This window comes from Monopterus albus, unplaced genomic scaffold (genome assembly GCF_001952655.1).
Source record: "Monopterus albus unplaced genomic scaffold, M_albus_1.0 scaffold256.1, whole genome shotgun sequence".
NCBI lineage: Eukaryota > Metazoa > Chordata > Actinopteri > Synbranchiformes > Synbranchidae > Monopterus > Monopterus albus.
In genome coordinates this window covers 382,524-392,465 of record NW_018128136.1, presented here as the reverse complement: position 1 = coordinate 392,465, position 9,942 = coordinate 382,524, and the positions used below count along the sequence as shown (strand labels likewise).

The following is a 9,942-nucleotide window of genomic DNA, read 5'->3' as shown; positions in this document are numbered from 1 at the left end:
ATCAGTGCACATGGCACCAGGACACCCTAGGCCAGAGGTCGATGATTGACTTTGTGGTTGTTTCATCTGACCTCCGGCCGTATGTCTTCGACACTCAGGTGAAGAGAGGGGTGGAGCTGTCAGCTGATCACCACCTGGTGGTGAGCTGGATCCGATAGCGAGGAAGGAAGCTGGACAGACTCGGCAGACCCAAACGTATTGTGAGGGTCTGTTGGGAACGTTTAGCAGAATCCCCTGTCAAAGAGATCTTCAACTCCTGCCTCCGACAGAGCTTTGACCAGATCCCGGGGGAGGCTGGAGATATTGAGTCCGAGTGGACCATATTCTCCACCTCCATTGTCGATGCGGCGGTTCGAAGCTGTGGCCGTAATGTCTCCGGTGCTTGTTGTAGTGGCAATCCCCAAACCCGGTGGTGGACACCAGAAGTAAGGGATGCCATCAAGCTGAGGAAGGGGTCCTTTTGAGCCTGGTTGGCTTTGGGACACCTGAGGCAGCTGACGGGTGCCGGCAGGCCAAGCGGGCTGCAGCCCAGGCGGTTGCGGAGGCAAAAACTCGGGTCTGGGAAGAGTTCGGTGAGGCCTGAAAGAAAGTGATCATACATTTTTTTTATCTAAACCATGAACTCCCAGATGTCGTAAAAATGCAACCGTTGTTGTAACCTACTGCAAAGACCGCACACAGGTATGCTCCCTGTTCGTAACTTGTCAGTCAAGACACCAAGGCATCTATATGATGGAACCTGTGCGATGGTTTGGTTGTGGTGATCACCGACTCCTCTAGGATCAAACACCATCACAAGTTCACAAACAGGCATCAATGTTTTACTAATAAGAAATATATTTGAACCAACGTGCAACTTGTCAGAAAACACAAGCTGGCAGCTCAACAAATACACATCTGGGGACTGCTGCGTGCATACTTCTCAGCAAAAACAATTTCTTCTTCTGCCTCCAACAACCAGTCAAATTCACGGGTATGGGACAAACATGAGGTCACTGACCTCTGACCACCAAATTCTGATCTTTGACTCCACTTGGACATTTGTGTCAAATTTGGAGAAATTCCCTCAAGACCTTCCTGAGATATTACATTGGCAAGAATCTGACAGACGCACGGACAAACAGAAAATGTCTCCGGCTGCCGGTGGAGAGGCATTAGAAAAAAAGACCAAACACCCTGGACTTCAGAAACACACCGCTAAAGCATACGGTACCTAGGCACACGGGAACATCAGTGAATGCCAGAAAGTGCATACATGTATCTGCCATTACCTAAAACGGAGCAGATGTTGCAGACCTGAGAGAAGAGGCAGCTCTGAGGAGGGTAGGTGCCGCATTTACTAACAAGAGAATGAGAAAATCATTAGCAATCAATAGTGACTTGCTACTTATTGAACAGGAATTTGACATATTTATGAGGGAAGGCCAACAGCAGGCTGTCAGTGCTACCGACCTGATGTAAGGGACTCCCTCTGTGAGGTTGACTGTTCCATTTGCTACGGCTACAGCGAACCTAAAAGGAAAGTGACTGTTGCATTATGACTGAATGCATGGGAGAGAAAACGTTCAGTGGCGCACACACCCCAAATACACCACTGGTTAATTAATCTATTGTTTGCTTATAAGTTGTTCTTAAGTCTGTTTGGAAATGTTTAAGATGATGTATAACTGATTATTCATCAGAGCAAAAGCAGAAGACAACCATTAAAACAACTTCTTCACATCAGGAACATGCGGTTTCTTTTGTCATATGGCATTAATATCATCTTATTACTGAACTGCATTTTGTTCTACTGTTGTACTTGCCAACTTTATTTACTTTATGCTGTCAATCTGGTTTCACTGTAAACTATCACATGTTCATGCTACTTACTGTCAAACTACATAAAGGGTGATGCTTTCAATTCCAGGCCGCATATTACAGTACAGGTGCATCTCGGTAAATTAGAATATCGTGGAAAAGTCCATTTATTTCAAAGATAGTGAATTTGTGGGTTTTTGTTAAATGTGAGCACAATTAAAAGACCCAACGACGTAAACTACTTCAGTCTGTGTGTACTGAATTTATATAATACACGAGTTTCACTATTTGAGTTGAATTACTGAAATAAATGGACTTTTCCACGATATTCTAATTTATTGAGATGCACCTGTATGTTCGTTTACAGGGCATATACACAATACACAACAGAGCATTTATAGGGTATTCAAAACAAGAAAAACATGCAAGTACAAGGTAAAAAGCAAGAACTAAATTTTGATTAACCCTCCTGTTATGTTATTGTAATTTTACAAAATCTAAAATCGTCTCACAAACTGTCTGTGGCCCTTGGACCCAAAAAGAACAATTTTACTCTCATCAGTCCACAAAATGTTCCTCCATTTCTCTTTAGGCCAGTTGATGTGTTCTTTGGCAAATTGTAACCTCTTCTGCACGTGCCTTTTTTTTTAACAGAGGGACTTTGCGGGGGATTCTTGAAAATAGATTAGCTTCACACAGACGTCTTCTAACTGTCACAGTACTTACAGGTAACTCCAGACTGTCTTTGATCATCCTGGAGCTGATCATTGGCTGGGCCTTTGCCATTCTGGTTATTCTTCGATCCCTTTTGATGGTTGTTTTCCGTTTTCTTCCACGTCTCTCTGGTTTTGCTCTCCATTTTCAGGCATTGGAGATCATTTTAGCTGAACAGCCTATAATTTTTTGCACCTCTTTATAGGTTTTCCCCTCTCCAATCAACTTTTTAATCAAAGTACGCTGTTCTTCTGAACAATGTCTTGAACGACCCATTTTCCTCAGGCTTTCAAATGCATGTTTAACAAGTGCTGGCTTCATCCTTAAATAGGGGCCACCTGATTCACACCTGTTATTTCACAAAATTGATGACCTCACTGATTGAATGCCACACTGCTATTTTTTTGAACACACCCCTTTCAACTAATTGCCCAATTTCACAGCCTTAAGAGCGTGCATATCATGAATGCTGGGTCTTGTTTGCTTTCTGAGAATCTACTGCACCTACTGGTAACTTGTTTGCCATGTAGCAATAAAAAATATACTAAAAACCTGGATTATTCTGGTTAGTCACATTGTACTGCTATTATTTTGAACAATACTGTAAATAGGAGATTGGATATTGGTCTATAATTAGCTAGGACACCTGGGTCAAGAGTAGGCTTTTTGAGTAGAGGTTTAATTACTGCAACATTAAAAGCCTGTGGAACATAGAGAAAGGTTAATCAGATCTAGTATGGATGTGTTGATTAGGGGAAAGAGGTCTTTGAGCAGCCCGGTTGGGATGGGGTCCAGGAGACATGTTGATGATTTAGATGAAGCAACTGCAGCGTAAAAGTCAGCGACACAAACACTTCGATATCCAACCTCATCCCTTACTACAAAGAAAAGTAAGTATGTGAATGTGTTTGATACCCAACCTACGGACTGGTCGAACAATAGCTAGCAAGCCAAAGTTAAGTTTAAGCTGTTACACTTGGCCTCAAATTGATTACGCATTTCACTGAACAGTTTCTGATAGCATTAGTAAAGTGTGAATGCATTTTTAATTTAATAGCTAAGGACTAGCTTAACCCTCCTGTTATGTTGCATTGCATTGTAAGGCTAAAAATCTAAAAACAATAGTTCAAAGTATTTTATTGGTATGAAACGTCTTCTGCTTGGCTTAATAGGTGTAACCTACATATAAAATGAAAATGGTTCATTTCACATATTTGCAACCTCCCCCTACATGTTTATATTACAAAGATACTGTTTGGGTCAGTTTGACCCTGAACAGAAGAGGTGTCTCATGTTAATTTATCAACATCACTTCATAAAAAGAAAAGATTTCAAAATGTAAAATAAAACTGAAAAAAAACAATGTCATGTAAATAATGTATTTTATATGTAGGTCTTTCCAATGTACATTAAAAAAAGTTTTAACATGCATTTTTTATGAAAACAAGTGCATTATCCTCATTTGAACCATAATCTGTGAGAGGTAAAGAACACCATTCCACTAAATAGTGATTGAAATGGTTAGTAATGGTAAAATTAACCCAGGAACATCACTGCTGTTCCTGAGAAATGAATATAACAGGTGAAATGAAACTATTTTTAATTACCAACTACATGTGTCCCCCGTTGCCCCTGATGGTTGGAGCCATCGGTTGAGGTGGCGCCACAGATGGCTGCCATCAGTTCTGTACCGGAAACAAATTCCTTGTGTGTAACATACTTGGCCAATAAAGGTGATTATCCTTATCCTTATCCATTTACCAGTACAGTAATGTGTCACTTGGTAACAGGAAACATGAAGAAGATGCAGGAACAGTACCAATACTCCAATTAAAATAGTTACAGCATCACTCCATGTCATTTTGCACTTATTGTTGTACAAAGCATACTGATGTAAAATGTTGTTTTAATGCTACTGTTCCATACAGTGTGTGGTCAGATCAGCCAGTCACAGCTGACAGCAGTGCAGAAACACGACAAGCTTGTATTAAATGAAGATCATGTAATTATCTGAAGATCAGGAGCAGGGCCTGACTCGAGCTATGTGCCTTCCGGTTACACTGTTTAAATCCATTGAAACCACCATACTTCTGCTTCCACTTTTTGTTACACCCCTCCACAATTTCCTCCTTAACCTTCCTCAAAACACTCAAGTGCATAAACAACCAAGGATATACACACATTTCATATCCTTGTATCTTCATTTGTACCTGGGGCGGGTCCCTGCTAGTGAACAGCTTGTTAAAACGTAGAAGATTCAGTCTGCTGTCATTCAAACCTTCTGTGGCTTATTGGACAACATACAGAATAAAGAACAGAGTGAGAAAACGTCATTTTCCTTTTAGGTGTATTTTATATTCAAGTTCATAAAACAGTTTGTTTTACTGGGTAAAGGCACCTCTCACAGTTCCCTGACACGTATCGTACAGCCTGTCGGTTAATCATTAACACAGTCTGTCTCCATATACAAAATACATGCACTGTAATTTACAGGCTGTAATCTAATGTGTGACAGTGACAGTAGATAAATAAAGAGCAACAAACTGCTGCTAATTTAACATGTTTTGACTTCCTCTTCCTTTCCCTGTGTGTTGCTGGTGGTTTGTTTGTTCATTAAGATCCCCATCAGCTATTCTTAAGTATTTACATTCTCATTACACCAGCATAACAATCACAACATACTAATAAGACAGTGACATTTAACATAATTAGCATCCATACAAACACTAAACACATGTTCTGCTTAAACACAGTCCTGAATCTGAGTTTAACACAACACGCCCATAGAAACTTTACATTCTGTTTCTTCTCAGATAGAATCTATTGACATTATTTTGTGGAGTAATATAATTTGGAAGTAAATCCCACTCATATATTGCTCGATATCTTAATGTACTGTAGTTTTAAATTTTGGTCAAATAAAACCAAGACGTGCAGCTTTAGTTTTGTGTTGTCATTAGAACACGTTTGTGTAGTTTTGCCACCCAGAACCCAGCTACTGCCACTTTTTTCACATTTAAATGAAAAAGTTTTGTATTTTTAATGATCTGCCTCATAATGGCACCAATCTGTTAACCCTCAGAACAGTGTTCAACACTTTCTCTGTTCAGTTTTGAGAAATGATACAAGATTTAGAAAACGGTACCTCTCTATGTAAACCACAAGACAATGTTAATACGGGAGGGGGGGGGGGGAAATACTCACACAGCCCAAATGCCCAAAGTGCCAAAGAGAGCCAGGCAGACAGGAAGCAAAGCCCACAGCCACATGCTGCAGCCCGGCTGCTGCTGCAGGAGGGAAACAAAATAAAAGTCATCTGTTACAAAGCTACAGGGTCCTGGGTAAAGTGCACAGCCTGTGACACAGTCAAAATACAACACTGAAGCATAAACCTACTGAGATACTACGTTGAGTTCAAAGATACTGTTTCGACTCACTTGGTGCTGAGGACCGGCTGGTTGTACACACAGATACTATTACAGCTTCGTTCAAAGTAGCTAATTCCACCTTCACTGTTGCCGTCTATGACTCCAGCAGATGGTGTGAGCTCGGACACTACTGCGCTGTCTCCTGACACTGTCAGCACTATGAATACACTGGAAATATCATCAGCAGTAGGTGGTATCTCAGATGTACGGTTACTGACAGAAGAAAATACACAACAGGCAGAAAAGTCGAGTCTATATAAAAGGGGGTGGGCTTAACTTTAAGCCAACGGTTATTTACGAGTTCCTCCTGGTTGTCAGCAAGTTTCTTTTCCTTTCTGTGAACTGAGACCAAACTTTTAAGACAAAACACTGTAAACCAGAGACTGAATTTCAACAACAATAAATAAATAAATAAATTAAAATCAATCAAAAGTGAAACAGTCTCAGCCACCGTTCTGGCCTCAGTGTCTGTGAATGATTGCAGGTTGAACCGCAAAGCAGAAAAGTGGTGGATTAATAATTTACTTCAGTATTTATTAGCATTATTTATGAAGAGGAATGATATAAAAAGCCATGTGATGCTTATGACCTTTGGTTCCTATCAGTGACAGTAACAGAAACATTAGCAACAGTTTATTACCACATTAATCATCTTTTCTTTGTTATGATTCATTACATTTACTTTATTAAAATACAGCAGGCACAAATAAAGACGCTCTGATAATGATAAATTATTTCAACAATTTATTGAGATACAATGCAGCGTGCACCATGGCCACACACCATGATGAAGTCTGTGTGTGTGTGTGTGTGTGTGTGTGTGTGAGTCAAAGCTCAAGCTCTATCTTGACATCCATCTTGGCCTTGTATGGCTCGAGCAGGGGGCGCACTTCTTCAGACAGGAACCTGGCCACCTGGGGGGAGTGGAGGGCACAGCAGAAGGAAAGAAAGGACTAAATAGGACATATTACAAACCAGTTCTGCAGCTTTCTAGAAAAACACCAACATCCTTCTTGTACCTGCTGGGGAGCGCGGCCAGTGAAGGTCTTGGGGTCCAGCAGGGCATCCAGCTGCTCCAGAACGGGGGCGAAGTATGGGTCTCGCTGGACTCTGGCCATAAGGTCGTTATCCCCGCCCTCCTGCTTGACCACAGCTGCTGCCTCCTGGGACAGAACTCGGATCTTCTCATGGCAGTCCTGAAAGAGAGATCCAAGAGGAAGATGGAGACCGTGCAGAGAGTTGATCTGTGATTTGATGCCTGGTTCATGGCTACTCTAGAGACACTGAGGATAGCATCATGACAGCATGGCCCCGGTCCACCAAAAAACACACCACCTTTGGTATGCGACTCCAACGTGAAGACACAAACGTTGTGCACTAGAGCCAGTGTGTGGTTTGTCCGTTCTGGGCTACTGTAAAAACATGGTAGCTCAACATGGCGGCCTCTGTGATGGGGACCCGCTCTTATGTAGATATAAAAGGCTCATTCCAAGATTAAAAAGAAATGCAATGACTCTTATTTTCTGGTGACTACACAGTAATTATGCATGCTATAGCCAATTTCTGCTAACAAATCCACCTAGACCTTACACACTGCACCTTTAAGGGAAATGGGATTTACCCAAAGATCTACCTATAAATGGAGACAGCTTAGTTCTGTGGCTACTCCCTCCAGACGCGTGCACCCAGCTGACTCCAAAGGCACAATGCAGAACACTCAGTGAAGTAGAAAAGAAGTCCAGAGTAACAAGTCAAGGCTTAAAGGAAGCATTAGAGCTGGTTACCGTCTCTGCTCCTGAGTGTACCATACACCCACAGTGATGCAGAGGAAGCAGCTGAAGAGGTTCTGTGAGGAAGAACGGTTCAAGATTCCTCCTGAACATAACCTACAACAGTTATTTCTTGCTTTTTCTGTTAGGTAAATTATCACTCTTTTAACAGCAGGATAAATGAATTACTGCCGGATGTTATTATGCCAACACTGGATTGCTCACTGAGCAGTATGGCCCACACCGGACTCCCTGCTCCTACCTGTCTGTTTTCTCCTGCCTTCACCATCGCCATGATGATGTTCTCTGTGGCCATGAAGGGAAGCTCAAGGCGGATGTGTCTCTCGATGACTTTGGGGTAGACCACCAGTCCCTCTGTGATGTTCTGCAGCGTGCTGAGGATGATGTCTGCTGTCAGGAAGGACTCAGGCAGGGAGATCCTCCTGCATGTCAGTGAGGGGGGGAGTGAGTATATATGCATAGAAAAACCAGGAGGAAAAGGCCTGTGTGTAGTGTACTACTCAAATCCATCACGCACCTGTTGGCGCTGTCGTCCAGCGTCCTCTCCAGCCACTGTACCGAGGCCGTCTGCAGCGGGTCAGCCATCAGCGCCACCAGATGTCGGGCCAAGCTACAGCAGCGCTCTGCACGCATGGGGTTCCTCTTGTAGGGCATGGCGCTGGAACCTGGAGGAGCAAGACAAGCTCATGCAGGTTTCACTGTGAGTTTCACAAAGTGATGTACAGGGAGCGAACGTACCAATCTGCTCTTTCTCAAAAGGCTCCTCAATCTCCTTCAGGTTGGCAAGCAGGCGGATGTCTGTACAGATCTACAGCAGGGAGATGGATCAAAGATGTTAATATAAATAAAGTCGGATAGATGGAGCAGGTTTATCACTTCCACCCAGCACCCCCAGGGGACATTTCTCTGTGTGTCTCAGGCTCTGCAGCTTACCTTGTGAACAGTAGCTCCCAAACTGGCCAGGCTGGACAGACAGTCTATGTCCACCTTACGACTGTATGTCTGACCAGTCACCAGGTAGGCTCTGGGGAAGATGGTGCGACACCATGAGCGCTAATAACGAGGCCATTAACCTGCATCAGCTTGCGATATGATTAGTGAAGACTGCAAGACCTTCAGTGTACAACTTACTTTTTGAAGCCAGCCATCTCTGTGACCATCCTGTCAAGCTCCTCCACCTGGTGGAGACAGTGGTACAATTATCTTGATCAGAGTACAGACTTTATAACTTTACTCTTAGACTGAGAATGATTTATGTGCACCTTGTCATGGTCCCCCTGAAAAAGCTGCAGGAAGCTGGCCTGGGTGCCAGTGGTCCCCTTGGCCCCTCGGAAACGCAGGTCATCACGGGCTCGCTGCAGGTTGCGCATGTCCATGACTAAGTCCTGCAGCCACAGACATGCTCGCTTCCCAACCGTGGTCAGCTGGGCAGGTCTGCAGGCAGAGCAGAGGGAAAACACTGGATGTTCATCAGAAGACAATGATTAAAGCAAACTGGTCAGACAGATGAAAACACTCAGGAACAGGACAACTGTGACGGGAGAGCAGCTGCACTCAGACTCACTGGTAGTGTGTGAAGCCAAGCGTGGGGAGGTCGGCATACTTCTCTGCAAAGTTTGCCAGTCTGTCAATGACTCGGGCCAGCTGTGCAAACAAAAACACTGGGTTATTGCATAATACACTGTTGCACACACTCGTGTGTGTGTGTGGTTTGTGACAACACACTGCACATTGATTATTTCTACATAGTTGACTTGTTACTGAACAGCTGAGGCTTACAACAAAGCTGCTTCTCTGCCCTGTTTCTACTGATTTCACAGATACACAACCGGATGTGTGTGCATGCTTTCTAACAAAAAGCTGAGCATCACCTTAGGCAACAGAATATCAAATCCATCACGCAGCATAATCAGGTCCTGAGGAAGAAAAACAAAACACCTTAAGAGAACAAGAAAACTTGGCATTGGAGAATCTTTTGAGAGGGAACTGCAAGTCTTGGTGAGATTTATCAGGACAAGTTGGAGACAAAATACATCCTCAGTCTCTTATAAGTCATGTGATCAAATTAATAACTCCATATAATATTAATCTTAATTACAGTATTGTCCCCGACGTAGCAGGAGGTGGCTCCAAGATGGATGATGGGAGCAGCAGTGGGGCAGCAGTGTGCGAAGGTGTGGACGTGAGCCATGACGTCGTGCCTGAGCTTA

General features: G+C 43.1%; 2 protein-coding genes across 2 annotated transcripts in view; both read right to left on the bottom strand.

Moving 5' to 3' along the window:
- Positions 1-6,166, bottom strand: part of tmem150b (transmembrane protein 150B) — a 10,555-nt gene extending 4,389 nt beyond the window's left edge. The window contains exons 1-4 of the mRNA XM_020621267.1: positions 5,952-6,166; positions 5,719-5,801; positions 1,453-1,512; positions 1,272-1,339 (exon numbers count right to left, since the gene is read on the bottom strand). Coding sequence (XP_020476923.1) covers positions 1,272-1,339; positions 1,453-1,512; positions 5,719-5,783 — 193 coding nt within the window. The 5' untranslated portion in view covers positions 5,784-5,801; positions 5,952-6,166. The remainder of the gene's footprint in view (positions 1-1,271; positions 1,340-1,452; positions 1,513-5,718; positions 5,802-5,951) is intronic.
- A 505-nt stretch (positions 6,167-6,671) lies between these two features.
- Positions 6,672-9,942, bottom strand: part of adsl (adenylosuccinate lyase) — a 5,469-nt gene continuing 2,198 nt past the window's right edge. Inside the window, 11 exon segments of the mRNA XM_020621266.1 lie at positions 6,672-6,856; positions 6,962-7,138; positions 7,974-8,154; positions 8,250-8,397; positions 8,471-8,540; positions 8,666-8,756; positions 8,864-8,910; positions 8,995-9,166; positions 9,297-9,376; positions 9,604-9,648; positions 9,831-9,942. The exon segment at positions 9,831-9,942 is cut by the window's right edge and continues 16 nt beyond it. Of these exon segments, the coding sequence (XP_020476922.1) occupies positions 6,770-6,856; positions 6,962-7,138; positions 7,974-8,154; positions 8,250-8,397; positions 8,471-8,540; positions 8,666-8,756; positions 8,864-8,910; positions 8,995-9,166; positions 9,297-9,376; positions 9,604-9,648; positions 9,831-9,942 (1,210 nt within the window). The 3' untranslated portion in view covers positions 6,672-6,769.